General features: G+C 38.1%; 1 protein-coding gene across 1 annotated transcript in view; it reads right to left on the bottom strand.

Moving 5' to 3' along the window:
* DMD (dystrophin) overlaps positions 1–15426 on the bottom strand; it is a 2022175-nt gene that overhangs the window by 1437386 nt on the left and 569363 nt on the right. The window contains exon 13 of the mRNA XM_081043053.1: positions 3698–3817. Coding sequence (XP_080899179.1) covers positions 3698–3817 — 120 coding nt within the window. The remainder of the gene's footprint in view (positions 1–3697; positions 3818–15426) is intronic.

Here is a 15426-nt window from a genome sequence, read left to right as displayed (position 1 = left end):
CTCCTTTTTGTAAAGATTTAATTAATATCTATTTCTTCTGCTGGTTTACGAGTACCAAAAGAGCAGTCTCCAAGCCCACCATGTCTACTATGGTGAACATGGATTTCAAGGAATCAGCGTTAGATTTCAAAGAGGTAGCCTGAGAAATGGCTACCATTGTTTCAAGTTTCCAAAGAAGGCAATCGGCTCATAAATTACTCACTCCTAACCTGGGAAGAAAGTGACAAATTCTGTTTTGTTCACTCTTTTACCACTGTTGCACACCACAATCCTTGGGACATTAGTAAGAACACTACAAGTACTCACTGAAACAATAAAAAAATGAAATGCAGAATACTTAGCAAGAGACATGGTAATCTCTTCCAGGACTGAAGACTACAGAAATAGCCATGCCAGTTATTTAGCCAAGTGCTTTCTCAATGAAATGACTTAATTGGCATCACTGCTTACAAATCAGACTGTCATTCTACTGATATCCTAGAAGCCTCTAAAGGTAAGGACACATTTCTGACCGGGATGACATTGCTGAGGGACAAGCTGAACCTCTGAGAGAGCGAATCAAATTAATTTACTGCACTTTTACTGCACTTTTCAGAATATCATCCTTCAAGAGCCATGCCCTCTTTCAGAATCCCTCAGCATATATTCTGACCTAACTTTGTTTTTCTTAGAACTTTTGAAAAAAGAAGACTTCTAAAAGTGTTTGAAAGTTAGAGGAAATCTAACTTATAATGGAGTTCACAGAACTAAGTCAACACATGTAAAGATATTCTATGAGGAGTTATTTTTAGAATTCAAACTCAAGATGATAAGCCCACATCTTTCTCTTATTGTACTAAATCAAGGACTTCCTTTCCTAGTTTTCCCAATTTTCCATCTCTTAACTAAAGACTCCTGGGTATTCATTTTGAGGCTCTGGATGGTTTTTTCATGAAACGCCAGTGAAATGGATTAAGGCACTGTGGTGACGTGGGAGACACTGGTGGAAAAAGGTGTGGGGTGAGCATTCGATACTATCAGACCTTGGGTAATAGCTATGGATGACAAGACCTCACTCCAATAAAAGCCCTCAAGGATTCTTTTCAGGTCCCGGCCAGTTTTTGTTTTTTTTTTCTTCTTTTTTTCTTGTATGAGTCCATATACGTCTTTCTCTTTCCTAAAACTCTTCTTATTACTTCTGACAGGATTCCTCTGGACCCAGTATGAAACATATGATGGTCCATGGTCTCTGACGCACACATGGGATTCTTATCACGTACAGAGGATGTGTATGATGCTGTTTAAGTGGCTCCTCTAATGTATTTGTCTATCTTTTTATCCTTTATTATTTTTTTCTCTCCTCCTCCTTCTCTACCAACTACTCTTCCTCTTCCCTTTCCTTTTAGAAATTAAACTAGGTAAGACAAGATTATATCATTGGCAAAGAACTGAAGAAAGAATCATCCAAATTTCAAATTAGTAAATGAGAGCCCAACATTTCAGGGCAATGCACACCAATGGACAAATAAGGCAGAGAATCCAAGAAGGGATTTCTCTGGGACTGAGGAAACTGATGGGATGAAGAGAAAAGTGAAAGCAGGAACTTTCTCACCACTGAATTCCTCCTAACTCTGCCCTTTTAGATATTAGTCTAGATTATCTAAAGTCACGTGACAGTAAGGAGCTATATGGAGGGAAGTGAGGGTATCAAATGGGGAAAGGAGGTTAAGAGCAAAAGGGTAGGATGGGAGGCAGTGGTCAACACGAATTAAGCAGGAGGCACTCATGGACAAAGGGAGATTGAGTTTGTGTGAATTAGGGATAGCCAATACATGAACAGCTATTTTAGTAGATGTCTCTGGGCCAAAGAAATTAAGGCAGATAAGGTGAAAAATGAAAGCAAGTAGGATAATTGATATAGAAAAGCTTAGGGCCACCACTCTTAATTTATCCTACCTGAGATCTAACCCAGTCATCATCTGTGAGTTCTATGGACTACTTTCCCGGGTAACCTACTCCCATAGGCATCACCTTGGAATAACTGTATTCCAGAGCTAGAAGTACTAGGTCTGGTGATGCCAAAACAGATGTTGTTATTTTAACCGGTAACACTCTATGACTTAGAAAAATTTCCGCCATTATTTTTTTAACCAGTCTACCCTCCCAACCCCTGCCCACCCCCAGCCTTCTCTTGTCTTTTCTGAAAATTTCTGAGAGACGCTGAGCATTAGATTTTTACCATTCTATAATTAGTTACACTACTGAATCAGAACTATAGAATTCCTTAAAATGGGTACAGGAGTGGTCTGTAATAAGCTGGTCATGAGTGTGTGTGTGCACGCACATGCACAATATATTTCATCATATATGCAATGATATATCAGGTGTCACAAGCCTTTTTAGATCTGTCATCCCTACAATTTCATTGAAACAGAAGCAATTAACATGTGTCACTATTAAGTATTAAATGCTCAGTTGTAGCAGTTTAAGAGTTTTCTCTTTGTTATTTAATGATAGAAAGTGAGACAACGTTGCAGATTCACAGTCTAAAGTAGTAACTAAGAAAATGACATTTCACTGGGATTAAAAACAAACACACACACACACACACACACAAAAAAAACATAACACAAAAAGAGAACAAAACAGAGATAAAGCTTGAAGAAACCTTGTTATAGGTTAGGTAAGAGAAACTATGTTTAGAACAACCTTGAGCTGATAAAACCATTTTAAACCCACATTGATTAGATTCTTAGACATGTCAGACTATTGGCCCCTGACTATCACAAAGGAAAGAAAGGCATTTGGTGAATACAGTGAATGCCTCCAGTGTAATCTATAGTTGTGTATATATGAGAACATGTCACATTTAGAACAATAAACTGCATTTTCCCTATTGTTGATGTTCATAAATATATAGCAGGTGCAAAAGTAATTGAGGTTTTTGCAATTATTTTTAACCCTTTAAACCACAATTACTTTTTGCACCATACATACATATGTGTGTATATATATATATATATATATATATATATATATATATGCTTTGTTGAAATTGTTTTCATTTTCTACAGTAAAACTTTATTATTCCCAATTAGGAACCAAAGATAAAAATATGATAATATCCATATTACCCTTTCTTTACAAGTACTGGTCATGTTTACAAGGACACAATTACCATGACTCAGGTTGAATGAGGTCTTGCATGGCTAAGCATCTGCTCCAACACAACTTAGATGACTTAAACATGCTGCTATGCCCTCATCAAGAAAACAACTGAAGGTTTCCAAGAAAACATGTACTGAAGGTGTTCAATTTATCCTTACTTGATTGAATGTGACCCTTTTTGTGTTGTTTTTTTTACCTATGTCTTTTCTTAGACTGTAGGTTTGAAGTGGGCATAAATAATATTCCCCTGATCAATTCTCTAACACATGTTATTCAACTATGACATATATATATATATATATATATATATATATATGCATTTTTATATTTCCCCAACGGCCAGGAAGCTAGTATGAACAGACAGTGTATATATACTTAATGAAAGGTAATTAGGCACAAATGGGACATAATGTGAATTAGTCTAAATAAACATATTGCATTCTAGATATTTAAAATATATAAATTACATTATAAATTTTCTAAGCATTTTCTGAATAGCAATTTATTCTTTTAAATGGCAGATTTCGTGTGCTGGAGAAAATAATCTGACCTTAAGTTGTTCTTCCAAAGCCGCAGTTGCATGCTCTCCACTGGATTCATCTACTACCACCACCATGTGAGTGAGAGAATTAACCCTGACTTGTTCCTGTTCTAGGTCTTCTTGAAGCACCTGAAAGAGAAATTTTTTAAAGGAAATTAAAATTTCTTCCCAAATGCATGTGATTTATTATTTCTGCCATGCTTTGAGTAATGTGATTTTTCTACTAAACTAGAACCATTCCAAGTAAATTTTCTGCTATGATGCTCAGCAAAATGTGCACAATTCTACCATTAATGGAACTCGAAAGTATAGAGAGAGAGCATCTGTTGAGAAAGGTACAGTACGATGTTCTGCCCCTTATGCCACTTCCTCTCACTTTACAAGGACTTTTCTCCTAAAATTACCTGCTGCCTCTGGCATCTTCAATGCCACCCACCATCTCTACTGAAGTTCTCCATTATTAACCAAAAGAAAACACTCTCTTGACCAAACAAATTCCTCCTGCTACTGCCCTAATATGTGTTCCTCTTCACTAAAAAATATTTTGTTTTCTTTCTTTTTAAAATTAGACTGGGGTGACATTTGTTAATAAAATTACATAGGTTGCAAGTGTACAATTCTATATTACATTATCTGTTCCCCACCCAGAGTCAGTTCTCCTTCCATCATCATATATTTGACCCCCTTTAATCTCTTCTTCTACCTCCCCCCTCCACCCTTTCCCTCTGGTAACCACTAAACTGTTGTCCACTTCTATGAGGTTTTTTTGTCTTATTCGTTTGTTGCTTTCAGTTTTATATCCCCCATAAGAATGAAATCATACGGTTCTCAACTTTTTCTGTCTGACTTATTTCGCTTAGCATAATAAAGTCAAGATCCACTGAGCATAATAATGTTAAGATCTATCCATGTTGCCGCAAATAGCACAATTTCATCTTATGACAGAAGAGTATTCCATTGTGTATATATAACACATCTTCTTTATCCAATCATCTATGGAAGGACACTTTGGTTGTTTCCACACCTTGGCTACCGTAAATAAAGTTTCAATGAACACTGCAGGCACATATATCTTTACAGATAAATGTTTTCAGATTTTTGGGGGGTAGATACCCAGGAGGGGGGTTGCTGTGTTATATAGTAATTCTATTCTGACATTTTTGAGGAACCTCCACACTGCCTTCCATAGTGGCTGCACCAATCTGCATTCCCACACCAACAGTGTATGAGGGTTTACATAATTTTTTTTCAGAGATTTTTTTTTTTTTAAGATTTTATTGGGGAAGGGGAACAGGACTTTGTTGGGAAATAATGTGTACTTCCAGAACTTTTCCAAGTCAAGTTGTTGTCCTTTCAATCGTGGTTGTGGAGGGCCCAGCTCAGCTCCAGGTCCAGTTGCTGTTGTTAGTTGCAGGGGGCGCAGCCCACCATCCCTTGCATGAGTCGAACCGGCAACCTCGTGGTTGAGAGGACTCACTCCAACCAACTGAGCCATTCGGGAGCTCAGAAGCAGCTCAGTTCAAGGTGCCATGTTCAATCTTAGTTGTAGGGGGCGGAGCCCCCATTCCTTGCGGGATGTGAGGAATCGAACCTGCAACCTTGTCGTTTAGGGCCCACTGGCCCACGTGGGAATCGAACCGGCAGCCTTCGGAGTTAGGAGCAAGGAGCTCCAACTGCCTGAGCCACCGGGCTGGCCTGGTTTAGATAATTTTTTTTACTATTCACTAGTTCCTTATGTTTAGTCATTTGTAGTTTGTCTCTAATTATTGGAATGTAAGATCCACTAGAACAGAGATGTCCTCTGTCCTTCTCACTACATATTCCAAGCAACGAAAGATCAATAAACTTTTGCTGAATGAATGGTGCCATGTGGAGAGGTGATGGCAGTATACACAGATGAGTTTGTCCCTTCCTGATTACATAAAGATTACAACCTAAAAAAAAAGATTACAACTTAATAGTAGGGATTATCTTTTTTTAAGTGTAATTACAATTAAAGCACATATAACCACAAAACAGTATTCACTCCAGTCTTTTAAAAATCATAGTATACAATTATTTGGTAAAGAGAAACAGGTAAACAAGAGTAATAAACAGAAGGTTAAACAGAGGAGTAAACAGAGGCGGCTGCTCTAGAACCTAGATATCCTGCCCGGAAGCTTCAATTCTCCCAAGACTTTATCATGATATACTAGTTATTACTGGGAAATCCCTGAATAAGTATGCAAAACGTCTAGTCATCTAGTTAGCTTATTAGAAAATGTTATTATATAACAGAAGAATGGAGAAGCAGGTCTGGGAAAAGGTCTGCTAACTTTCTGGAAAACATGCTGTCCCTACCCGTGAAACAACGATGCTTGGCACCTATCAGACTACCTCTTAGTCTTTCAAACTTTATGGCAGGTGTAAGGGAACTTGTTAGGATTGGTTGCATCACAAACTCAAATGCATGAACATTTTTATCCCAGGACTTTCATTTTTCAAGTCTAAACCTCTTAAGGAACCATAAAATCACTTTTACTTCTTCTCTCTAGATTTGAATGCTACATTTTTAAGTGAACCAATTTAGAATAAAATGACGATGCAGTTACTTTGTGTGTGGAGTCTATACTGTCTGTCATGCCCTTGACATTCCAGAGCTTACACTGGTTAATAAAACTCTTTCTGCTATGAGGCCAAAAATGGAAACATTAACATTCAGAGTTGTCCTTGAAAGTCATGTTGAGTCTGTGTTTCCTGAGTTATATAAGCCAGGAATGGGAACATTTGAAATGTGTCAGCTTGGAATTTTAAAAATAATAATTACAATAATATTTTGGTAGCCAGTATATAACAAGTTGGTTTCCTTAATTTGGCCAGTTCTTTCCTATCACTCAACTCTGAGAGTATATATAATTATATATAATAAAAACGACTAGAAAAATAATGTGATACTGTTCAATATTTACATGTAAATTGTTATTTTTACAGTTTTAACATTTGTTAGTAAAGGAACTTGAGCATTGTTTGATCCGTGAAGTGCTTATTTTCCAAAATCAGATTGAGTCTTTCTAAAGCATATGTGATCAAATGTACTATTTACTTTCCCCAGTACTTAGACTTCTGATTTTGTTTTGCTTTCTATTTGTTTCATAATCAGCGGTTGATCAAGGTTTACATTTTATGCTTTTGCAGAAGTGCTAACACAAAGTACCACCAAAGCTGGTTGAATTAATTACCTTTAAAATCAAATACAAGAACTACCTGGACTTATACTGAGTAGAGGGAAATAAAGAAACGTGGGAAAGGCTCTCCACAGTGGCTGAAAATCTTGAAGAGTGCACAGCACTGGTGTAGATTAGCATAAACTGTATTTAAGTTATTTCCAGTATCTCTTTTTCACTTCTATGACTTTTGCAAATTACATCTCTTCTTTTGCTCCTAATCAGGGATTAAAATAAAAAAAGGTTGAAGTGACCTTTCGGAGCAGACTCCATAGCTCCAAAACAGAAGCTACTGCAACACTGTAATCACATTTCCTATTTTCCCAGACCTTACCTCTGAAAATAAATATTAATGAATATCACAGTATTAGCTAATCCCCCCCATATCAGCAAAAGGCAGAACACTATAAAATATCCAATGTCCAGAGTTCTTTTTTTCTTTTCAAGTGGATTCTCAGAAGTAGCAAAAATGCCACACTCAAAGCGGTGGGTCTAAAACGTTAAAATTTTCTGCCAACCTATGTATCCATGAATAAACACCATGATCATTGGTATAAAGTATACCCTCCTGCTTTATTTTTTGAGAAAACATGGATTTTCCAGACTACTAATTTTTAAAATGCATTAAAGTTTTATAGAGCTATTTTAAAACTAATTCTTAATTAAATATTTACTGCTTATGGATTTAAAGTTCTCATAGCTGGATTTACACAATGGAGATTTACAGTTGATTTGCTAATTAAGCCTGAAATATGAGACAAATTATTCTAAATATAGATGTTCCCTCAGAGAAGAATGCTAAAGTGTTTGCCTATCCGAAGATAATGTATTCAAATTAAAATGCTGTAATATATGATTGTTAAAGTATGTTTTCCTTTATTAAAAGCATATATATTATTTACACACATGCACATACACATACTAGGTATTTTATTATGTATATCTTGTCATTATTTTGATTAAAGCAGGGATCTGTTACACTTACCAGATTTTTTCTTCATTTTCATCTTTGCACTAATTTATTATTACTGACACTTTATCAGACAGGCTTTTACTGGAACATACTGATGTGAGGTGATCTTAAGGCTCAGAGGCAGCAGTCACTCATACCCCTCCGTCTCCCTTGACAACTAGACCCACAGGCACACATGGCCAGTGACCATCTGAATGTGCCTTAGGCACCTCAAATATAGTAAGTTCCAAAGTGTATTCACCATCTCTGCGCCTGCCACCAAGATTGTCTCCTTTGCCCTTTTTTATATTTTCTAACAGATAAATGACTGGGAAGTCAGCCTTGGCTTCTCCGTTTCCCTAAAGTTCCAGTAATAACCAAATCCTTCTACACGCATCCTCCTCTCCACCCCCACTGTAACTGCCTTTGCTTAGGGGGTTTTCCCCATTTCTGGTCTAGACCACAGTAATGGCCTCTCGTTTCATCACTGTCATCAAAGTGATCTTTCAAGACCACAGTCCTGATAGTGTGACTTCCTTTCCTGAAGCTGGCTAGCGAGACCCAATTACCCCATCTCTCAGAATGATAGCAAGCCTCTCTGTGATTTGGCACCCACCTGTCCAGGCTCATTTCTATCCACGCCCTGGTTTGTACTTTACATTTGTGCCACACTGAGGTGCTTGCATATCTATCTACTAAGAGGTCATTCTCACAAAATTTGGCTTTTGCTTGTATCTGTGTTGGTGTTCCAGTGGCTTCCTCTGTCCCGGCTACTTGTTCCTCCTTTTGTCAACCTAGCACCCTCATCTTTCAAAAATTCACTCAAACTTCGCTTCCTCTATAAAGCCTTTCAAGTCTTTATGTCCTCCTTAACTCCAGCTATCCCATTCTTTCTGTCTCTTTCTCTCTCTCCAGATATATATATATATATATATATACACACACACACATACACACACATGTATACATGTTTTGTATAGTATATAATGCATTATATAAATCCTTACACTATACACACACACACACACACACACATATCCTTTTCACTCTATTGATAATTTATTAAAACATTTCTCTACACTTTGCCTCCCCCCCCTATTTACTTAACAATTTGTTAGAATTGGATCCGTATCAGCATACTTGGCTCTATCTCATTACTTTTTAAAGACCTCCTCAGGAAGTCTCCCCTGATCCCCCAAGACAGGACTATGGGGACCCCCTCTGTGTAACTGGTGCTGCTCACCACGGTGTACTGTAATTGCCTATTCACCCTCATCTAAATCACTCTACCTACCATCCTCTAATAGGCATAATAAGTGCATTCCCCATAGAAAGGGAATGTATTTTTGGAAATCCAAGAAAAGAAGGGCTGAAGTTACAGCAAAGGTTTAGGATCTCGAGAAATATATAATAAATTTTGAATCCTTAAGTAAGACTTTAATCTCCAAATTATGTACATGAGATCAACAACAGTAGTTTTAAACTAATTGATTTCATACACTGGTCTCACACGTTGCTGAAATGTTAGCATTTTTCAGAGGAGCTATTGCATGGAGCGAGGAAGACAGAGCATAACACTACATAACAGACCTCATTTCTCCTGCCTTTCCTATTTCCTCTACACTCCATGTATGCATGCATACAACCACACATCCTGAATACAGTTAGACCATTCAAATCAGAAATCAGGTTAAAGTGAACACCAAGAACATCTAATAAATAATTACAAAATGCCTTTAGCCTGACAATAATTATTGAAAAAGAAGAGAACAACATTATTGGGAGAGGGTTGGGGTGGAAGGTTTCAGGTGCAGCACAGAGGAAGTCACATGCAGTGATTGGCTAATAATATATAGATATGATACTCAAGTCTACTGATCATCTTCCTGCTCACACATTCTCATCATAAGCCCATTTTTTTCCATGTTCCCTTTTGATTCCCTTTTGCCCTAATTTACAGAAAGAGCTACAAGATTAATATTGAAAAATCATTTCCTTAAGCATTTTGACTCTGAGCATACATAGCCATGACCTGTGTGCTCTCTGTCCTCATTGCTTCCTCTGAGTTTGAAGACTTAGGCACTCCATCTCCCTGTCTCTTCCACCTAGATATTCCCAAGCCTGGGAAACCAAGTGCAACGTTTCCCCAGTCTCTTTGCTACTCACTACATTTGCTCTAGCCTCTACCATGTCCGCTGGAGTCAAGTTTCACTGCAATCTATAAATGGAGGGAAAGAGTCTGGGCTCAAAGGAAGACAGGTGAAGATAAAAGGCCAAATCTACCAATTACTATTCAAGTTACCTTGGGCAACTCCTTAACCTCTCTGAACATATTTCTTTATCTGTAAAATCAGGGATTAAGATCGCTCCAGGACAGATTAGGTACTGGACTTAAGTGAGATAATACCTTGGAATCATCTAGCACAGTGTTTAAGTAGAGTGGATACATGGTGAGGAAATGCTTATTTTCTTCTATTTCTACCATCATCACCTTATTATTCCATTCCTACACTAAGATTTGTGAAAATAGCCCCTATAGGTATCAGTATTTATTCCCAACACCTTTGATAATCATATCATATGTCTTTTGATTACTAAATATTCTCAGTGTGCTGAAATTATAGAACATCATGTAAAAAATACCTGATTTAGTAATTTTCTCACTCTCAATAGCTATGACCTAGATCGTTAATTGTTAATAGAACAAAAAAGGTTATCCAGTGTAAATTATCTCTGAAAAAGGCACTTCCACTGAATAACAGAATACTACCAGTTGTACCACTAGAAATCAATCCATTCGTGAATATTAATACAGAAATATAGAACATAAAATTATACCATACTTTAGTAAACAACTTTACATTCTTTAGAAAGAGACACAGTACATATTCAACCTTATTTTTAACATGAGAATGAATTCATGGTCACATATTTTGTTATAAGATACATGAATATAATTTTCAAAAACAATTATTTCCTTAAACTTCTTAAATAGATATTTTCTTAAACGGATATTATCATGTCTGGTATAGCTTTCTTGTGAACAATTTTCCCTTAAAATACATTTTAATATTTTTCTATACTTAAATAATTCATTTATGTTATTAATGTTACATTACCTATTCAAGGGAACTGAAATTAACTGGAATTGGTTCAGGAAAACAGAGATACTTTACATGCAAGTAATTCAGTAAGTGAGAGATAGGGTTCTTTGTTTTCCTTTTTTCCCCTCCCCAGAAGCCAGAAAATTCTATTGAAGAAGGATCACAGGAACAACTAAGTATAAAAAGTAAAGTCGGTGTGTCTAATATGAGAGGGTCTTGGGTGGTTGTATTTTATTTAGTAGATTCACTGATATTTGAAAACAAGGCTGTGACATTTCAAGCTAGTATGTTACTAAAACAGTACTCAATATTTTCTAATTAACTAATTAGTAATCTGTTATCTGGAATAACTTGATTTTGTTAAAATAAGAACATGGGTATGAATTTCGTCATCATCATCGTTATTATTAAATCAATGACATTACCTAGTATGAAGTTATATTTGGAATCTGTTGCTTGTTTATAGTATGCTAATAGGAAGTGAAGTGTCTCCTCAACTATATTTTTAAAAAACTAAAACTGAGTCTCGGGGTGGACAGGTGGTTCAGTTGGTTCAAGCACGAGCTCTGGGCAACGGGGCTGCCGGTTCATTCCCACATGGGCCAGCAACCTGCACCCTCCGCAAATAAAATTAAGTCAATCAGCTGCTGCTGAGCTCCTGAGTGGCCAGATGGCTCAGTTGGTTGGAGCCAGGGCTCTCAACCACAAGGTTACCGGTTCGACTCCCTTAAGGGATGGTGGGCTGCACCCCCTGCAACTAACAATGGCGACTGGATCTGGAGCTGAGTTGCACCCTCCACAACTAAGACTGAAAGGAAAACAAATTGACTTGGGTGGAGCTGATGACTCCTGGGAAAAGTACACCACTGTTCCCCAATAAAAACTCCTGGAAATACACACTATTCCCCAATAAAATCTTTAAAAAATTCATTTAAAAAAAAAAAAAAACTGAGTCTCATGCATATACTACTATGTAGACTATATATGTGTGATGTTCCTTTCAACATTAACTTACCAGTTATTTACATCAAAAGAATATTATTATCACAGAAATCAATTTCATTCGGGTAAGAATCATGTCTTATACAATAATAACAGCTAACATCATTTATATGATTCTGAGTATCGGTTGTATTTCTGAGTGCTTTTTATGTAATTATACATTGAGTATTTTTATCAATCCTATAAGATAGGTATCATCACCCTGTTTTCACACTTGGAGAAACTGAGGCACTACATAGTTAAGCAACTTTGGCAAAGTCATTCATCTCGCGGATGATAGAGTTGTGTTTTGAACCTAGACATTCTGACTCCAGAGTCTGTGATACACTGCTTCTCATATAAGAGATATGAATATAGCTCAAATAAGCATAGGACACATGGATATCTGTTTTTGTATAACTCCACATCAGAAGGCATATAAACAAAAACTTAAAGTTGCAAGTGTATATGCGGGTACTCAGTTGAGTTTCAGGTTTTATCCACCTTGTATAATGATCACTTGCTTTCGGTATCTTTCTCTGAGGTGCTACCCTGTGAGCTTCTTGAAGAAGAGTCCATATAATGGTAGGCCTCTGTATTCTTCACAGCACCCATTGTGCTTCAATAGGTGTTTGTTCGGTGATATAGAATAGAATGCATAAAATAAATAAAATGTCAATCCTTTAGCAGGATTACACCTAAACTTTCCCTGTTACATTAATATAGACGCAGAGATTATTTTAAAGGTCAGCAGAAGAGGCTATTTCACAATCATGGCAACCCAAATGTTTGAGATTAACTGAGCTTCAAGAAAAGGATAGGTGACTAAGCTTCTAAGAGGCCATTTAATTTGCATTAATCAATACTTAACATAGAACATCCATTGAAGTCAGAAAAAAGTTCACATGTCACATCTATACCTGCAAATGGCTTTGTTGAGGTTACTAAAGCCAATGGGCCTGACAAAAGTCTAAATCTCTCAAAAGAATGACAAACTTAGCTAGTAAACTAAGCTTTAAACTTCATCTCAGTCGGACTGTGATAAGAGACAAAAGATTCCTCAGTCAAATATTTTCTTTGTTGATTAAAACACCCTCCAAAATAGCAAACTGCTTTCCCATTACTGAATGTCCAAGCCCACAATAGACTTTTGCTCAATAATATTGCCACTCCTTCACAGGAAATCGTTTCATTCCTCATCAACCTCACTAATAAAGTCTGTCTCTTAAGACAGAAATAACCAACCAATTATTTCTGACATATTATTTCACAAGGGGAACAAGACATTCACTTTGTTCACTCCTCAGAGCATTACTTTTGAGTGACTCGTATCTAAAGTAAAGCTTTAAATTCTCTCCCGAAAGCAACAGCTATGAAGAATGAATGGTCTTTTCCAAATTTGTCAGCAAACTGAACTTTTCCCAATTACCTAGAGTTATCAGTTTGGCTAGATTTAATAGTAACTACCAATACAGAATCGATTGCTTTACCTTGCCTAATTGGCAAATTCAGTACAAGTGATTTATCTCCATGGCATTGCACAGTGGTTCAATTTCTAGCCTGCTTCATACTAAAATGCTGTTAAAATGAAGATAGCAAAGGATCTTGTCACAGAACACTGAAAAACAGATCTGTAATATACACGGTGTACTGGGGAGATAGTTTGCCCTACTACTGAGAGAAAGAGAGAGAGCACGCACGCATGCAAGCCCTCTGACCTGAGCAGAATTTGAATTTATTTTCAGCAACAAAACCTACACCTTTTCTTTAATTGTATCATCTGTAATCATCTCTCAGGAAAAAAATGAGGATGACTCAAGGGGTTAATATCTACCTATACAAAGCTAAAAACCCTAAATATTACATTAGGTGAGAAGTGTGGTCATGCAGCAGGGTAGGGTTGCTTTTCTGACTACTCCAAGGTTATTGATATATTTGGTTGTCAGAAGGGGCCTCTTGGAAGGGCCCCTTTCTTATTTACATTCACTTATAATTCTTGGGAATAAAAGCTGCAAAGTGAATCAATCACTGTTTAAGTCAGGCATTGGATTGAACTCAGTTACCTAAAGACAGAACACTGAGCTTCTGTTTTATGAAGCATGGCATGACTAACAAAAAAAATGCACTCTTTATAGTATATACTTCACAGAAAATATACAAGCGATCCAAGATGGCAGAGTAGATAAACGCTATGCTTGCCTCATCCCATGAACACATCAAAATTACAACTCAATTTTAAAATGATCAACCTGGAGAACCATCTGAAGTCTGGCTGAACAGAATTTTTATAACTAAGGATATACAGAAGAAGCCACATTGAGACTGGTAGGAGGGACAGAGATGTAAATCATGCTGGCCCCAAACATCCATGTGGCAGATGAAAACTGGCAAGGATAATTGGGCCACAGAGGTTCCGCATGGAGGAACAAGGAACCCCAGCCCCACACTAGGCTCCCCAGTCTGAAGTACTGGTGCTGGGTAGAGGAACTCCCATACATCTTGCTGTGAAAATGTGGGGATTCTGAGCATCCGGTGGGACAGAGGCTGCAAGAAACCCAGATGTCCTCTTAAAGGGCCCACATAAACTCACTCACAGGCACTTACCCAGGGCTCCAGTGGAGGGACAGTGACTCAGGGGGCTTAAAGACAAACGGGGTGCAGACTCATGTCTGTGGCTTCAGGTGAGGGCTGTAAGATAGTGCCATTTTCCCTGTGTGGCTCCTGTGCAGCCAGCAGAAGGGCACTATCTTTCAAGTGTTGAGCCATCCCCCTATTCTTATGGCCAAATTTGAATCTGATTGACCTGGTGAACGCCGCCACCCCACCCTGCTGACTCTCTGGGACCCCACAACACTCAACTCTGTAATGCTTTACTGACAGCTGAATATTGCAGGAGCTGGCGACCAGCAGCAGGCTTCAGAGTGTCCTGGCTTTTTGCAGAGCTACCCCAGACCTGGTACTGGTGGCAGCCATCCTTGGTTCACATGGTGGCCTTTCTCATACATCTCCAGGTCCAGCACAGGCAGTGACCAACCGTGGACTGCTTTGTAGCTCCTACCAGGTACTCCCCAGCTGTTCACAGGCAGTGACTGACCTGGGCCTGCCCTGGAGCCCCTCCCCAGAGTCCCCAGAACCAATATACTCCGAGGTTGGCTTCAGACCACAGCAGAGAACCACCTAATTAGCCCCACAATTGGCAAGTGCAAACAGCAGTCGCAACAGGTACCAGAACCTGCTGGGGGGAATCCTGTTCCATGTGGTAAAGCCCCCTGCACAGCAGCTCATAAGCTGTGGATATGACCAAACCCCACAGCCAGTCACCTGGAGGGGTCAGTACCACCCACTGACATTCGAACCACAATCAAGGCTCAGCGATAAGAGGAGGGCACACACAACTCACACAAGGGACACTCCTGGAGCACCCAGAGAAGGTGACCATGAGACTGTGCCAGGGCCCCATAGGGTAGCTACTACATAAGACCACCCGGCAAGAAATTT

The sequence above is a fragment of the Rhinolophus hipposideros genome (genome assembly GCF_964194185.1).
Source record: "Rhinolophus hipposideros genome assembly, chromosome: X".
In the NCBI taxonomy this organism is placed as follows: Eukaryota; Metazoa; Chordata; class Mammalia; order Chiroptera; family Rhinolophidae; genus Rhinolophus; species Rhinolophus hipposideros.
The sequence above is the reverse complement of the archived record's forward strand: the minus strand, read 5'-3'. Positions and strand labels throughout refer to the sequence as shown.